Consider the following 18144-nt stretch of genomic DNA (forward strand, 5'->3'; position numbering starts at 1 on the left):
GCTAAAATAGTGGACAGATGTTGGCTGGAAATAGATGATCTTAATGTCCTTTCCAACCCTAACCATTCTATGATTCTATGTCTTTTAGCTGTACTCTTGCAGAAGGAAGCAGTCCTAAGAATCCCAAGTGAAATCTCACACTCTGTTGTATGTTCAATGACATTTCCCAAGTTACTCTTAAAAAATAGAACTTTAGGACCTCTTGCCCTTCACCTGCACTCATGAAAGTCAAAGTAGTCACATTTCAAGTAGGCAGGACATTCTTTGCACTACATTTACAGAACAGGAGATGGCATCTCCCACATGCTTACAAATGAAACACCATTTTTTTGTGCGTAGCTTTATACAGGTAATTTTAGAGTGGCACTTGTGAGAACAGTTGGATCCTCATCTACAGATACTCCAGTAACTTATTATGAGACACTTCAGAGGAATCAAAACATCCTTCTCCCTTGTAAGCTTTGCTCCATTAGGACCCCTCTTCCAGAACTTAGACGTTTCAACTTGTTTCACATTGTACGACCAGTGATAGAGCTCTCCCCTCCCACTCCTGCAGCTGGACTAAAGCTCTGAGCCACAAGAGTACTTCCTAGGCTAAGTTCTGGATTCAATTAAGAGTTAGACTGATTTAAAGACAGGGTGTTTCACATCATGACAATGGAAATACAATAAGAAACTTAGGCAAGAATTTTCTGGTCCTAAAATAATCCCTTTTCCTGAAATTCTGGGATTGTGCCCAGCATTGTAATCTAACCTCCTCCCTTAAGATATCTCAGTGGTATTTTGTGATTGTCATTTGGGATGACATTTCTGCACAGGAAGTTCTGCACTGTTTCTGTGAGTAACGAGCAGTCAGAGTGAGCAGTCTTCACTTTGAAGAGGAAAAAGATGATTTTCTTCTTTGTGCTCAAGGGAAGTATACAGAGGTGTGTGTCACAGATTGTGGAGCCCTGAGCAGTCCAAAAGCATATTTTATGTATTTACTATGAAGTAAATACATATAGGAAATTCAAAACAAACAAGAAAAAGCCCTCCAAGCCAAAACAGATAGCTTTTCCTACAAAAGCACCCTCTGCCCCCCAAATATGACATTGCCATTACATTTAAAACTGAAAACCCACCAGAAAGCTTCTAAGATCTTTCATCTACAAATTGGTGTACAGTATGAGGCTATTTTCAAGAAGGTATCTGAGTAAGACCTGCTCAGATCCGAGATGATCCTGTTTCATACGTTAAGAGATTTGCTGAGGTGTTACCTTAGGCGTGATCAGAGTTAAGCCAAATACTAATTATATCTCATTAGTATAGGAAAGACTGTGAATGTGAGCCCAGGGTAGCAAGCTCCTGAGAACCAACTGCTTGTAACTGTGGAGTAAATACAGAGTAATTTGCAGACACTTCTCTCCCACCGAAAGAAAGGAGCAACACGTCTCTCACTTGCACAACAAGGGCTCCAGCAGCAAGGGATGCATGGTGACTTGATTCCTAAGTTCCTACTCAACTGCCAACTTGACGGAGAGGTCAGGGAAGGGCAGCCATCGCTTATCCCATTCAGTGATTTCCATTTCCCAAACTAACCAGGAGAATTTGTGGTGTCTTAAGATTAACGGTCAGCTTGACTCCAGTAAGTGCAGCAGGTGCTAGTGACCACCAATCATCTGCACCCACAGTAGTTGTGCAGGAATTGCAGTATTCCATGTGCCCAAACCTGTGAGTGCTCCTTTGGATGAAGACAGTCCTGCATATGTCAGTACAGTCTTTATTGAAAACCTGTTATTATTACGCCAGGTGGGATGATGTGAGTTCTGATGGCTGGCTACTGGTGTTCTCCACAGTGCGAGATGTTTCTCAATCCATTTTTCAAATCAGAATTAAGCACAGAAGAATGATTAGTATTAAAAAGTATATTCTTCTAAGACTTAGGAGTCATCCTGAAACACTTCCTTTTTAATCTCACTGACTTTAAATGAGGCATCCAAGCCAGTTTAGGAAGTAAAATTTGGGCTTTAAGCCAACATAGTCTCATGAAAATATTAGAAATGTCAGTGGCAAAACCAAATAGTGTTAAGAAAACACTATAAAGCCACTTAAACTCACCTTGGTGACAGCCCAGGCTCACTACAGCATGGCTCTCAATAACACAGTCCTGCCATGAGGTTAAACCCCTGTACGGCCATACACATCTCAGAAAGACAAAAACTCTTTGTGAATTCTCGACTAAACAGGTAGCCTATTGAAAACAATTTTCCTTTTCCTTAAGAAACCCATAAACCACCAATTACAGAACAGGACTGAAATTAAACCCTATGTACCTCCATACAAAAATTTCAGGATTATAGTAATAATTCTTTTAAATGTACAAAATAAAAAAGGCAAATTCAACATAGTATCAGGAACAATGATGAATTGAAAAATACTAAAATGGAGTAAAAATTTACCTGCAAGGTGAATGAACATGAGTTTTCTCCAAACATACCAGGAGAGCAGAAACTAACTCTTCTGCAAAGTAGTGGCTGAGTTAGCCAGAGCTGAACAAATTCAAGGTACAATGCCACGGTCACTGAACCCAGACTAGCTGCTCACTGCTGCCTTCCTACTCTCCTACTGGTGCCATTGAAGAGCTGCTTGGTCACATTAAACTGACAAAAAACCTTCCCCCTACCTAAGAGAGAGTACAGACATTGTTTTGCAAAGGGGAAAATGTATTTCTGATGTAAGAGAGAGGACAGAGCAACAGATAATCCAGTGTAGGATGCACAAGAATGACAGTCCTACCAGTTCAACCATCTCCCACTACAGGTCTTAACACTTTCTGACTGCCTAGAATTTCTAAAAACTCCAGAACCACAATACTATTCAAACTACAACTCTCAAAGACACCTGGTAAGAAATACTACCCTTAAAAGCATTTCCACTGTCCATAAATGAACTCTGTCTACTCTCACATGCCAACTTGCATGTATGTATGCATATACATTTATACACATGCCGAGTTAAAAGCTTGCATCAGTGGCTTAAGTACTAATTGAGTGGGTTTTACGTTGACCCTGAAAAGCCAAAATAAGAGTGCAAACTGCAATCTCTTGTTCCTTTTTAAACAACAGCAGAATGGCTTCTAACTTGTAATTACAAAACCATTTTAACTTACCCATACCTGACAGATTTGCAGAACTACATGTAGGACATGCATTTCCACACACCAACCTTTCTAACATGCTCTGTGCTGGAGAAAGTGCAGTGAAAATGGGGGATGAAGAGAGCAAAATAAAGTTGCTCCCACAAGTATAGACAAACAAGCAACTTACTATTAGGTCTGCCATCTGGGTTAATAACAGGCTACATGTGGTATCTGTATAAATCGGGCAACACACCCAGGAGAGCATGAGTTTACGGAATACTTGTACAGGCCTCACCTCCAAGGACACAGGAGGGGTTGAGCTGCAGGGGTTGCAGGGACACCTTTAAGGATCCAGGGATTAGGGATTCTTCACTGCAGGCTGTGGAGAGCCAGTGTGGGGCTGGCACTGCCTGCAAAGCCACCCTTTCTGCAGGGACAAACCAGTGCCACTTCCCTTCTCAAGGACTGCCACACAGCCCAGGAGTCAGGGGAAATGCTGAACTCCAATTATGTGTCAAACAGAGAAAACAAAACTATTTGACTATTAAACCCATGAGACTTGAAACAGAGATCATAAAGAGAACTAATTCTAGACAGATGCAATGTGACTTTTCTTTTTTGATCACTTTTTTGACTTTTCTTGTTTGTTTGCTTTGAGGAAAGGACTGTTCTTTGCATTTCTGTTAAATTATTTCAGTTCTAACACCAGAATGGTGTTCTTTTGGCTGGGAATTTTAAGTTTGTATTTTAAGGACAGATAAGTTTTCAGTTTGAACTCCCTCACTCTGAAGGCCCTGTGACAGGAGAAGGTATACAGCTGTGTGTAGCATCACAAGGAACAATAAGGGGCAGGCATGGTGTGCAGATTGTTTCCTTAAGTGGCCTCTATTAGAGTCACCTTTTTCTTGTGTAATTTCTGTAGCTAGACCTCTCTTTGCACAAGATCTGCCTCAAGCCTTCTTGGCTTCACTAGCACTGTTCTCCAAATATAACAGACTGTCCAAGTGAGTTCCCAGGATATTGTCAAACAAAATGTTCCCAAGCCAGCCACCATTTCAGTTCTTACTGCTATTTCAAGACTTTCTTATGCTTTATTTACCTAATTGAGATGACAAGGGACAGCACCTCTAGCAGGATGGCGATGACGAACACCACAACTGCTCCAGGTGGTGGAGGGGATGCGACCATCCCGTGTTTCAGGAAACATGTGATAGAGAGTATAAGGAAGACTGTGGTGGAGAGGAACACGTCCAGGAGCGAGCTGAAGGTAGCGCTGGCAAACGTCTTCACTGGAGCATTCCTTATAACCTGTGTGGAATACAGAGATTGAGGGAAGGGATGAAAATGAATAAATGCTATTTTGCTGAATTCGATTGTGCCACAAACAGCAGCTCACAAAACCAAATAAAGGAATACAGAACATTTGGCCACTTCATTAATCCAGCATAAGTACTGTTTTGAAACAAGAGATAGTAAAGGTAGTTCAACGGCCATCAGCTCCCTGAGAATAAGTCTGTGTTGGAAAAAAGCACTGGCAGCATAGCCCTTTGGTCTGGGGTGATTTTTACAGAGTATTGTAATACAGAAATAAACCACATGAAAAGAGTCTATTCTATGCAAGGAAACATAAATTACTAGGAGATAAAGTTGTAAGAAGTTTTCTTCAAGGATTTTAATTTAAAATAGTATTTCAATTTACAATATGCCTTTAAGCTCCGATGGTTGCTTAAATAAACCCTCCAAACACCATCCTACAGAAACAGTCTCTTGCCCATGGCAGAGTTCGTATCTCCCTTTCAGCCCAGACTAAAAGCAGCCACCAGGAAGCTATGTAATCTGCATTGATCAGAGCCCAGGACATCAAGTTCTGTTCTTCCATAACCCCTCACCACACATTCCCATCCCATCTCATTCTGGCTGCACTGCTGAGCAGCTGTGCTGTGTGCTCCTTTGGCCAGTCCAGCTGAAAACGAGATCATGAGCTTCGCAACCTGGCTTACTTAGATTGGCTCAGTTGTATGAGAGTTTATGTCTGCCCAAGGGATCACAAAGAGCAAGTTCCAAAGAAAAAAAAGAAAGTATGTTATCAGTATCACCATGCAGTAGCTCATTTTGAGTATTCTGGTTCAACTGCAAATTTCTTTTGCTCCTCAGAATGCTATCTGCACTTAGCAATATTGGGAATATGAACCTGTTCCTCATTTGTACCCTCTATGCAACATAAGAAATTCAGCTAGCATCATTTCAGTGCCAAAATTACCTTTTAACGAGAGCTGTAGCATAATCCTGTTAGTCCACACAAAAGTCACATAAATTGAATTAAGGAAAGCAGCACTGTAGCCTGAAGTGACAGCATTAAAGATGCCCTAGCAGTGTAAAGTAGTGCCTAATTTCCAAACAACAGGCTAAGCAAGCTCCTGGGCAGTACAGCTGCTTACAGACAATGATCACAAACACACATGCAGCCAGATTAGAGGTCAGTTCAGTCGTGTTGGAAGTTACTCTCAGCAACAGTTTACTGCAAGGCAATTAAAGAACTAGGAGTGCTGACAAATCATTTCACTCTCCATTGGAAGGTTTTGTTGTTCTGGACCAGTTCTATGCTAATATTGAGGCTTTAACAGATTTTTGCCCAGTGCTGCAGTTACTGCTAGAGAATGAAGATTCCCATTTCCAGGGAGTTCTACATAATTTCCAAATGAACAGTTTGGCACTAACAAAATGCACAGACCACATTCCTGCTCATACTAGGAATTTCCTACGTATCTACAGTAATAGTCACGCATATATAGATTGACCTATCACTGCTTCACTTCTCTTTCCAAACTTTTCATTGAGAAGAACTAAATTTACTGTTTTCTGTATAGTTTGTGCATATTTTGCAGGCTGTCTCCCATGGGACATTTCTCTCTGCTACTGCTACATAAGCTTTATTCAGAGAGATACCACTAGAACACAGTGTTGTGGGATGAGTACGGAGCTCCTGAACAAAGTGAGCAAACTGAACAGCAACACAACTACGCTTCTCTTTGTCATTAAGAAAAAACAAACCCAAAAGGTTAAACCTCATTTGTAATCACTGGAAAACAAGCAAGTATCTACTGATATGGAAAGCCTGTGATATTATTAGCTGCCAAAGGAAGTAAGGACTCCTTACACTCATCGTAGAGTACTGAAGAAAGCACCAAGTTTCTTACAATTTACTCACTGTTTTCAGAATTATGCAGTGATTTGAACTGCCTGTTTCTAAATGCAGCACACTGAACAGAATTTAGGACATCTGAGTTCAGAGCAGGTTTTGGTTCCACAGGGACAACTGTGAGACTGTGACATGAACAAGGATCAAATTCAGTTACGATTCTGAAAGTTAGGATATTTGATGACAAGGCAAGTAGCATTTGGCCCTAACCAACCTGAAAATGGAGAAAAGGCAAGTGAGAACTATTAGTGTATTATATTAGCGTATCTTGGTGGACTGTGAAAATGCACTTCTAGCTCAAATGTTAGACTAGACATGGCACAAGACAGGTAAACTGGAAGGAGACTGTTTCCAGAGGCAGCAATAACAAACAGTAAATCGCATTAGACATTTCATAACCCTTGCCATCAACTGCAATGAAAAGTGTTAAAAACAACGGCAGACAGTTGCTTAGATAGATTACAAAAGAAACCAATGCCGAGAGAAACATACCTCTTCCTGATAGCTTGTTCTGTAGGCCATCTCCAAATCCTGATCCAAGAAGTTCAGGCTCAGCTTGTTAATTGGTGGTTTAAAGAAATAGTCTTTCATGAGGCTAGAGAGAAAAGATGGTATCAACATCAGTTAATTCAGCTATTACTCTTTGAGAGCCCCTCCTTCCATGGTTTCTGTTTCTAGGGATGCTGCTACTTGGCTCTGAAGTTCCTGCAGGTTTTCTTTGCTCTCGATCACTGAGGTACCTACTTATCCACATTGCTGCTCAGTCAAAGGAATTACTTTACATAAAAAATGACAGAGCAAAGTTTCATACTTTCAGAAAGAGACTAACAAGTCCCTCCAGAAATTTAACAGCTGTAACCCCAGATGACTACAGCTAATTGTAAATAAGCCAGCAAGTAATAAAGGTTAATTGCTGCTACAGAAGCACAGCCCCAGGAGACGTGTGGCTGTGAGGTATTTGTGTCTTGGGTGGAATTCTGTTGTTCAAAGCAAGCCAAGGATGACAAAGGTGACAAACTGTTAGGGGAACAAAAAACTCAACAAAACGCATTGTCCCTTTTAGAAATCAGCACCTTCTTGTTATTTCAAATACATTAAAGTAACTCAGTAACTCAACTGGGAACATTCCCAGTGTTAATGATCTGCGCTGTGGAGAAACGGAACCTGAGGAGATGGGTAGCTTAAATGTAGTTCTGAAACAGAAGACCTGGAATCACCAGAATCATCAACAAAGGCACCGACAAATAATGAAGCCAGCTCACTAGGACTAACGAAGCAGGAGGCAGCATCTACCAGCGGGTGTTTATGCACTCCTTCACCTTCTCTTCCAGCGTCAGGTGCAGAAAAAATCATAAAAGAGACCTCAATCATTAAAAGTTCTTTCTATGCCTCATCCTCTGCAGCAAAAGTGGAACTTTTTTGAGTTTTACATTAGCTGTCAGAGGTTTCTGAAAGTTTTCTAATGACACCTACAGCAAGCACTTGGTGTGCACACCTTTTCTTTCTCCAGTAGGTGTTAAAGAGCTGAAAAGATTCAACTTACAGTGCACGGAGTGCTTCCTGCCTGACAGTCACAGAGTAAGGTCATGTCTGCTTACATCACTTTATTGCTGGGACCGCCCGTCACACTCTCTTCTGCCATCCTCATCTGAGACTTCCAAACACTGGCTCTTGCTATGAAACTCCTTTCATTCTCAAGCACTTGTTATTTACATTGAACTAGCTGTTTTTGAAATTGGTGTAGAAACAGCTTCTTTCCAAGTGCTTTTTCCACCTTGGAAATCCTAGCACTGGAGCAACAGAGAGGGCTATTTTCAAGTTGATCTCTAAGCAAAATCCAGAGATGCATACAAGATCAAACCCTAAGCAGATGAAGAAACTGAAATATCCCACAGAGCTAACCTCTGCCTGAATTGTTTTTTCTCGGGGGGTGGGGTGGGGGTGTTTTTGTTTTCTTCTAATTTTTCATGAACACTTGGTTAAGAGGCTTTTTGGAAGTTCAAGCTCCCAGCACATGATATCATCTGGGAAGCATTTTTTTCCTTGAGATGCAAGACCAACCAACCACACATTCCTAGACTGAAGCTTGATAAGACAAAAGACTTCAACCATCATTATGGCAGACACTTTATAACCTTGAAGCACTGTGGCCTTGGCTAGAATATTAAAAATATAAAAAACATCAGGATACTGTGGAGGGATGACAGGACACATTCACTTGAGTCCTCTTTCCCTCTTTTATTCTTCCCTCCCTCCCTCATCTCTCTTAGATGTTTCTAAGTTCATCTTATAATATGAATTTTGCAAGCTTTTCCTCTTTTTTCTTCTCCTTTCCCTTTCCTTTCCTTTCCTTTCCTTTCCTTTCCTTTTTCCTTTCCTTTCCTTTCTCTCTTTTAATACTATTGAATTCACTTTCTTCCTCCAGAGGAGCTCACAGTGAGGATGGTGATCCTGTGCTGGAGGTACAGTGGTTAATGGATGTAGGAAGAACAATCCCATTTGTCAGTGCAGCACGAAACAGAACATATAACACGATGAAACCAGGGCAAATGCAGCATTTCTGATGTCATCCAGCCAAACCATGCCAGACCTGCTCCCTGTCCATTGTCGTCTGCCCCAGAGAGGAAGATCCCAGTTTAGTTGACTAAACAGAGTCAAGTACATAATCTTCTTCCTGGGAGGTGCTGTGCCTCCCCAGCACAACTGATTTCTATTTTCCCTCAATCAAATAAGACTGGGAAGTGGGAAATGAAAGAAACAAACAGATTTTAAAAGTATTTAAACAGGAAATTGACCCAAGCAGGGGATGAAGGGCTGCATAGAACCCAGCTTCTGGGAGAGTTTGGTATTTCTGCTCTGTAAATCTACAGAGATCATTTGTAAGTACTGTCCTGATTATGCATGAGTATTTGTTCCTTGTACTTCTTCTAAAGGTTTATAACTTAAAAAATATGTCATTTTTCTTGGAAATAAAAATCTAAAAAGTGAAAATCCTTTGAGGGTATCCCCAATTAAATTAAACATTTTGCTCTCTTACATTACAGTTTTCTTTCAAAATGCACAGTAACATGCAGATTAACATGAAAAAAGCTTGATATTTTCAGTGGTTTTAATAAAGCCAGACTCAAAAAACTATATACTGTTTGACAAATACATATAATCAAGTAGTAAGAAGATGCAAACTGATAACTTCTATGAAAAGGAATCTTGTATAATGCAAGGATACAAACATGATGCGCTAACACTGCCTTTATTATTACTATTCTTAAAGACAGCTGGAACTGTGCCGAGGTATCTGTTGCAAGGTCATGTCTCAGCATGGAGAGATCAGTGACCACTTGTGAAACTCTCAGCCACACACCTAAACTCCAGAAAGAGGCTGATAAACAAAAAATATCACCAGTGTCCAGCATTTCAGCTTAGCCAGCCCTAGGCAGCTTCCTGACACAATGCACAGGCTCCCAGATCCTACTTAAGATGTGTTTAATTCTTCCCAGATGTACAGGAAGCCGGTGTGGCTAATTTATGCACCTTATCACCATATCTGGGTTAGGTACTTTCTGTTTATAGGAACTTATATCACTGACCAGAACACCAGCATTGTGCACCACACGTGCACATCACTGCACAGTGCTAGGTGAAGCTCACCCTTTGCTGCTGTTTGGTGTGTAGTAACTAAAACCAAAGCAGCAGAACTCCAGTATTATTCTTGTGAACAGGGTTTCACTTACAATGACCACGGGGAAGTTTGGACTTCACCCCTCCCTGAGAAAACTCCAATTTCCCATTCAAACATCCTCATGGATACTAACTTAGTCAAGACCAGCAATTTTTACAGTAGGAGATAACGAATGTTTTTAAAATGACTTATTACATCACATCGAGAAATGTTAAGAAGGATTAATGTAAAATGGTAGACTTAAAGCATTTTGCATAGACCTAATTAATCAGAAGCTTATTTTTGGAAAGTTATGTTTACATGAACTGAACTCAGCAGAGAAGTTTCCCTGGCAACAAGAAATGGCCCACTTAATATGGTAATTATGATATTTAATTGAGACCAAAAAAAAGCCAGGCTTTGACTGATGTCACATACGGTCCTACTTTTTCCTTTTTCCAAATCAGAAAAATTATCGATGTTGTAAATGGAGGAGGAAAGCATCAGGATCACAAGGGCCTGAGCTTGATACCTTCAGCAGAGGAACTGCATAAATTCAGCTACTTCTATAACTTAAAATTTGCAGCATGCTAGTTACATTTTAAACAAAATCCAATTCGCTTTTGCTGATTTCTGCCGATACTTGGACTTTCCCAGTCTATCTCTTCTGATATTTGAAAATATCAGCTAAACAACTATTCTCAGTCACTAATGACAGACCTTGCACTGGGGGAATCGATGAGGAAATGAGACAGACCCTAAATTTTACCTGAAGTTGGCCGTAAGAGAAATGTAATCTGAAGAAATCTACAGAAGAGATCAGAGAGAGACTGGTATCTCTCCCTCTCACTTCTTGCTTTAATGAGTTTTTCAGCTAAAACAACAGTGTCCCTGGTTCCAAGCAGCCTGGAATCTAAACAAGCATCCAGTTTCAAGGATATTTAAATAAAATATCCTTAATCTGGGTGGAACAGTGAAGCAAAAAATTAGAATAACCATAAATAATAATAAACTCAAGTTATCTGTTTAGTTGCTTCAGTCAAATCACTGCCATAATAATGGAGATATGGTTGTGCAAGTACAGAAATCACACACTACTGAATTCTGAAGAACATTATTTTCCTGTGCCCTAAATAAGGCTTTTGTTTGAAACAGAGAGAGAGGCTCTTTAGAGAAGAATGAAAGAAGAACTTTACAAAATTATGTAGGTAGGTAGTAGGTGCATGAGAATTCACTGCTATTAATTATGCTTCCAAGTCCAATATGATTTCCAGGTATTAGTCACACAATGCTACCAGATGTTCTTTTGCTATACAAAAATGTGAGGTTTTGTGGTTCAGATTTTATCTTGCACTTTAAAATGCAGGGGAAGGTAAACACTTCTGTGCAATAGGAGGACTTTTGAATGCAGAGATAAGAATTCAACTTCATGACAAGTCATTTAAAGAGTATTTTTCCTTTTTGAAGACTTGACTGAAGAATGCCCATTGACCACACAAATGATGAAAAACCTGGCTTAATGTATTCCTGAACAGAATGTTTCTGACTTTAAGCTCCTACTGTAGTTTAAGCAGAATACAGACTAAGGATCAGAAAACATATGACATATGTTAACAATAATTATTGATATTAGGCAAAAAGCACACAAAGATTAAAGATATGGGACCCCTGTTACTGACCTCTCGCCTTTACACAATTTTATATTGTACAGCTCTAATTTCCTTACCTGTCTTCTTTAATCACATCCACAAAATGCGCATCTGTCTTCTCTCTGATATTTTTGAACCTCAAAGGAAGAAGAGCTGACTGATCCAGACTCACTCCGCCCCATCTTCCTTTCTCCTGCAACATTTCATAAAGCGAGGTTTGACTATTGCTGAGCTTTTCTTCCTGTGGAGGACTCAAAAGTCCATTCTGAGTCTTTGGACTGTGTCCTCCTGGACCCTGAATGACAGAAAGCAAAATACAACAGGGAACATTAGTGGCTGAGAAAGTAGAAGAGATTTTATGGAGCAAAAGTTGAAAGAGGTTCTTCCCTCAGCACACTGAGCTTCTACCTGATCGTGTCAAAGACCTAACCCCACCTGCCTTGAAGTCGCTCACATCTTCTGCAAGGCATGCTGATTTAGGCAGCATCTTTTTGCCTCCCTTTGGAACCAAGGAACCAAGGTTCCAAGAAGCAGAAAACAAAGCGCATTTTCACACACGCAATGAAGACCACCCACAAGCCCCAACTTCATTCCCTCATCTTACAGTCAAGATGCTTCTAAAAAGCTTTTTAAAATCCTACTTAGACTATGCTGTTTTCCACAGGTCATGAGACAACTTATTCTGCCAGCCCTTGATGATCTTTCCACTGACCACTACAGCCGTGATGCTTTCTCAGACAGAGCTTCCTGCAAATGAAACCATGTTTTCTTCACTAAAATATACTACTTCTTTCTGGCTTTCTTTTGCCTTTGCATTAATGAATGCTGCATTTTTAAACTGTGACAAATGCAAACATGTATCAAACTTGGTATATTTGCATGCTCATCTCCCCCGCCATCTTACTATTTATCACGTATCATTTATCCTCATCCTGAAACCTACTCATGACAGAAGCTTCTTTATTCCTGCCTGTACAGCAGTCAGCACAACAGTGACAAGCTCCTCCAGAAGAGTATTCTTGGATACCACCACAGTGACCATAAATACCATAAATATAATTCACCACCCCAACTATGCACTGAAACATGTTACTTAGATTGTAAAATCAACTTAGTTAAAGTTAAGAAATACCTGGTTTCTCGCTGCCCATGCAGAATTAATTCAACCTACTTGTATTATGGATCAGAGGATCACAGAAGGGTTTGGGTTGGAAGGGACCTTAAAGACCATCTAGTTTCAACCCCCTGACATGGGCAGGGACACCTTCCACTAGACCAGGTCACTCAAAGCCCCATCCAACCTGGCCTTGAACACTGCCAGGGATGGGAGAGCCACAGCTTCTCTGGGCAACCTGTGCCTGTGCCTTACCACCCTCACAGGGAGGAATTTCTTCCTCGTATCCAATCTACATCTCTCCTCTCTCAGTTTAAAGCCATTTCCCCTTGTTCTATCACTACACGCCCCTTTAAAAAGTCCCTCTCCAGCAAACAAGGCATATGAATATAGAGAGGTATAACAAAAGCTGCAGAAACAAGCAGTGCAGATAGATGACTAAAGGAGCAGCAGAATGTCTCTTTGTGAAGGGAAGAGTCAGAAGGCACTCGGGCTTGGCTCCTTTTTTGACTTAGCAATAACTTGCCAAGACCTCGAGGGCTGAAGTCATAACAAGGTGTGTTGGAATGGCTACAGGAAGAGCAGGGGGGAGGTGGGCTATGCTTCCTCTTCCTCCTGCCTAGGAGGGATGCAGGATCCCCACCCTGCAGGCTGCTCTGATGGAGCTGTGAGCTCCTAGAGCCATTTGCTGGGAGCCAGGCGATGAAAGGATTCCCAGTCTAGTCCCTTCTACCACTCACAACAGTTGTTTTGGTAGCTTGCAGGTATTCCCAGCAGAGTGGCAGCAGATGACGAAGTAGAATAGGAAATTTAGTAGTTACCTTGGTGTGCTGCCAATGTTTTGCTGAAGACCATAATCATCAGAAGAGAAAGGTGATTTCAACAACACATATCTCAGCAAAAGCGGACCAAGTCCCAAGACTGGAGAGACGCTTGTGTATGACAGAAGGGGACTCTCCTGACAAGCCAGAAATACAAGAACTTCTCCCATAAAAGGTCACCAGTTTCTTTTCTTAAGGAAAAGATCCAGCAGCTTCAGAGAAAGTCCTCCTGCAACCGTAACAAGTTATCCAGCCTATCCAGAGGGAACAATGCTATGGAGCACAAGACGTGTTTCAGTGCCAGGGTAACCTCTGTTTTTGAGATGAGAAGTACTAACAAAGGCAAACGAAAGAGAAATGTCCAAAAAGTTGCTAGAAATTAAAGGTTTTAATTGTTTGGTAGGGGTTCTTTTTAATTCATGCTAAGGATTACATTTGCTCAGAGCACTTCCCAGAACTTGAGGCCTAAAAAAAAAAGATGAAGGTCATAGTTATCACCTTTGATTTTTTTCCTGGTAAAGAATCTTTCTCCTTTTCTTCACCCTTGCAGCAGGTGTCATTACTTGAAAAGCAGTAACCAAGAGTGCAGCATTTTTGCCATGAACATCTCAAATAAAAGACAAGGGCTCCATGCACTGTTTGCTTTCCCTGTCTGTTACTCAAGTTCATCTGAAAAACACAGTGAAAATTCCTGCTCTTTCAGAGAAGGTCAGCACGGACTTCTCTTGGCCTTTTCTCTTTAGCTCCTTGGCAAAGGCTCAAATCCCTAAGAAAATTCTCCCCTTCAGTCAGCTCAAGGTTTTCCTGTGCTGTCTCCACTCTGTTAATCTTAACAGGAGAGGATTAGAATGTGAAAGTGCTTGCGTGTCAGGAGAAAATCCCTATTTATTAAATGTTGTTAGCTCCAATGTTACTGTGGTTTCTGATGGCAACAGCCCGCATGGGTGTTTTTGAGTACTCAGAGGTTTGATGCGCCATGTGACAGTTTCTTCTCATCAAGAAGAAGCTCCAGAGGCTGTTGGGACCCATGGAGGTCCAAGGACATGGCTAACAGCACTAATGTTTCCTAAGACGGAGGACATGAGTGCTACAGGGCCAGGCACAGCACCAGGACATGGGAAGGGAACAGACTCCAGAGATGGGTAGAGGGAGCTTGTGGCTCTTCTCAAGAAAGCTGCGACTGCAAAGAAGATTTGGAAATCAAACACTACAGCAACTTCATGCATGTAGCTGCTCTTTAAGCTTTCAGCTAAACAGGCATCCCAGACTTACTGAACAGCCACCTAACTGCTACAATTTTTGCCTTAGCAGTAACGACCAAATCAAAGAAGGACATGTGGGATTTGGTCTCTACTTTGTGCTTCTTCCAGTGAAATGACAGACACTTTACTCAGCACTGTGCAGACTAAGCAAGGTTAGATGAGTTGCTCATTAACACACATGAAACTAATACACCTGTAGTAGGAAGAACCTTAAAGGATAATTCTGATGAAGACGACACATGACACTGGTACCTCAGGAAAATCTCTGTCTGCAGTCGCTTCCTGGAGTTCCCTGGCATGTGGGCAGAGGCAGCCTGGGGAAGCAGCATATCGTGCATACCATCTTGGCAGCCTGGGCAGATTTCCCACAATGTTTTCTGTCTTAAAGATCTCATGCTGTTTTGAGACCAGTACCTGCTGGCCACTCTGCAATATTTCTCTCAGAGACAAAGGGGTTATCATTATATTTTTTCTCAGGCTGTTTCCTAGGAACCCTGGCACAGAACATGGTCTACTGCGTTACATACTGTTTCAGCCCAGTAAGGCAGTCCCTGCTTTTGAGCTTACAATTTCAGTGTAAGAGACAATGGGTCAAATACAGACAGAGTAGAGGGACAAACACAGATTAACGTAGTAGCTCATCAGTAGAATAAGTGCTGGCAAGGTTTTCAATTAGCAATAAGTGCGAGAAGAGTTGTAAAGACAGATGTGAGGAATAAGATGGCTATTTCTCGAGTGTGTTTATAAAGCGATTCTTCCCAGTGAGAGAAAGCATTAAACCTATTTGAAAATATAACAATCAGGTGATGAACAATGGTATCCAATCTGCATTAGGCAGGAGCTTAATATTCAGGAAGGAGTGAGAGATGACAGCTAGAGCAGAAAGGTTACGAAGCCCACAAACAAGATGATGAACCAGCAATGTTTGGTACTCTAAAGAAGCAGGTGACTCCTGCAATTCCAGCAACAGGCAAGGAAAGGAATCTGGGCAGTAGCATGCTAAATATGTAAGACACTGCATTTGTTGCTCAGAAAAAGTACATGAACTGACTTTAAGGCCATGAATTTCAGCTGGGCACATGAACAGGAATGGCTTGTCTTAGAGGTACAACACAGAAGACACTGGCAAGACACGTGTAACTTGCGGCTAGATGACGCACAGCCAGTGGGTGTAAGGGATGGAGAGCGCAGCAGGAGTGTTTGTCCCACTTGCTTTGGCTATTCTCAGCGTAATTTAAAGAGTCCAATTTTAGGTTCTTCTCAGTATCAAACTGAGGTCATAAAACTACTAATAATTTCAAAAATTTGGGGGAGAGCTCAACTAAATTTTAGAACATCTGCTCAAAACCCAAGTCAGTTCTGCTGCTTAAGAGCTTGAATAAAGGAACAGCAATGCAAAAGAAAGCTAACTGAAGCAGAGAAATAAGAGGAAATATGGGAAGTGACAAATACTTAAATTACCTTCGTACTGTTTTTATGCTCATCCTGACAACCATTTTGGATAGCTCCTTCCTCTATGCTGACATCACAGTGGGGAGCAAGGGTGGTACTACATGAAGGGCAAGGCTGCAAGGAGACAAAAAAATTTTAGCCACAAATGTTCTGATGTCCTCGTAAGTATTATGAAATTTGTAATTTAGTCCACTTGTATACTTGCAGCATGGTTAAAAGATAAACAAAGCTACAGAATAGGCAGCAGGGAGCAAAATTTAACTGGAACAGAATGCACCACTTCAAAAATAAATCACAGATTTTCTGTTTGCTGAAGCTAAATCGAATCCAGGAGAAGTTTACTAGTGCAAGATCACAGAAACACTGTAATCACTGCATACTAACAAAGCACCTCCCCAAGAAGAATAAAATATTCTGCAGTAAGAGAAGTCCACATTTTTTTTGTTTCAAATCTGCCTGCAAAATGATCTGAACATCATTATGAGTGAAGACTTAGCACAGCATGCAGCAAAATTCAAATAAAAGCACGAAACACCATGATGCATTATGAATAACAGTACAGCAAAATGGAAAGCAACAAATCTGAAACTAATAAAGAGAAATACTTTTTCATACAGTGCTCTAAGACCGCAGAGTGGAGCTCAGGCTCTCATACACTGTTGAACCCTAACACCCAGCAGATGTCACAAGAAACAAGGAACACATAGCCATCAGGACCTGTAACAGTTGCAGGTTATACATTTTGGAAGCAACCTAAAATGTCACACTTCAGCTTTTACAACAACCTAAACCTTTAAAGTTAAAATACAATGAACTTAAGGGGAATTCACCCCCTGCCTATATCTTCCAAGTTCTTCATCCTTTTCTCCAGTCCTGGCAACATACAGGAGGGATCCTGCATTGGGGGGACCTTCTGTCTGATTGCCACTGGCAATTCCACTGTTCTGGAGACAGCTGCTGTTACTTACTGGGAATCTACTCATGGGTAGAGAGAAACCAGTAATGGGGAATGACATACTGAATTTGGCCCACTAAATGGTGGTAGGTGATCCACTAAACATTTTGATAAATTTCCCAACAAGGAACTTGAGCCTTTTCTCACAAACTCAACACCCCTTGTTCATTTTATCTGTTTATTTTGAACTCAGGAGGGACTTGTTCTAGCCTCACTAGTCTTATTCTCCTGATCCAAAACCACAACAACTTCTGTATTCAGCTTCACTCCCAATTTCAGAGACCAGCATGTAAGTCTTGTCAGAACTGACTTTTCACCCTTATCAGTCTCTGGTGTCACACCTGAAAGAGAGTATAATGCAGGTTGTTTAATTCACAGGATGTTACAGCATTTCTCCCAGCCCACTCTTCCTGTGGCTGCCAATCCACCTAATCATTCAACAATGCCTCTCAAAGGCTTTCATGAAAGCTGAGCCTCCTTAGCAGCCAGCAGATCATCATATCCGCTATTCTTCATGGGTATGGCCCAGTCCATGGCACTGAAATGATGAGTTTCTCAATTTGACATCAAATAAGCAATTTATACCACGTTCTGGACTTGCACAGTCAGAACAAATACCAGCACACTTGGGGAAACAATGAAGTTGGTTCTCAAATGTTTTTGTTTAAAAATAATTTAGGACTAAATATGATGAACGCATTGGGCACTTTGTGGAAAGCAATATGACAATGGGCTAATGAGCTTTCTGTGCTCCTACAGTGTTAGTCAGTAGATGTATCCATGGCAAAAGTCAGTCAGCAGTAACAAAACCCAAAACCCCTTAGCAAAAAATAAAGAAAATACCCCCTGCTCGATCTTGCTAACAAATCAGCAAGATCACCTCAAATGCTTAGCTTCTGGGGTTAATCCAGAGGAC

At 41.1% G+C, this 18144-nt stretch overlaps 1 protein-coding gene across 3 annotated transcripts in view; it reads right to left on the bottom strand.

Moving 5' to 3' along the window:
• The window catches only part of ADCY9 (adenylate cyclase 9), an 87388-nt gene that overhangs the window by 18917 nt on the left and 50327 nt on the right, over positions 1–18144 (bottom strand). For 2 of the 3 annotated variants that reach the window (XM_061474128.1, XM_061474127.1), the window contains exons 3-6: positions 16283–16387; positions 11702–11919; positions 6810–6912; positions 4218–4426 (exon numbers count right to left, since the gene is read on the bottom strand). In XM_061474128.1, coding sequence (XP_061330112.1) covers positions 4218–4426; positions 6810–6912; positions 11702–11919; positions 16283–16387 — 635 coding nt within the window. The remainder of the gene's footprint in view (positions 1–4217; positions 4427–6809; positions 6913–11701; positions 11920–16282; positions 16388–18144) is intronic. The other variant, XM_061474129.1, reaches the window with a different exon arrangement.

This window comes from Pezoporus flaviventris, unplaced genomic scaffold (genome assembly GCF_033815535.1).
Source record: "Pezoporus flaviventris isolate CSIRO_AGI_PZ_B2104156 unplaced genomic scaffold, CSIRO_AGI_Pfla_v1 ptg000078l, whole genome shotgun sequence".
Taxonomy (NCBI): domain Eukaryota; kingdom Metazoa; phylum Chordata; class Aves; order Psittaciformes; family Psittacidae; genus Pezoporus; species Pezoporus flaviventris.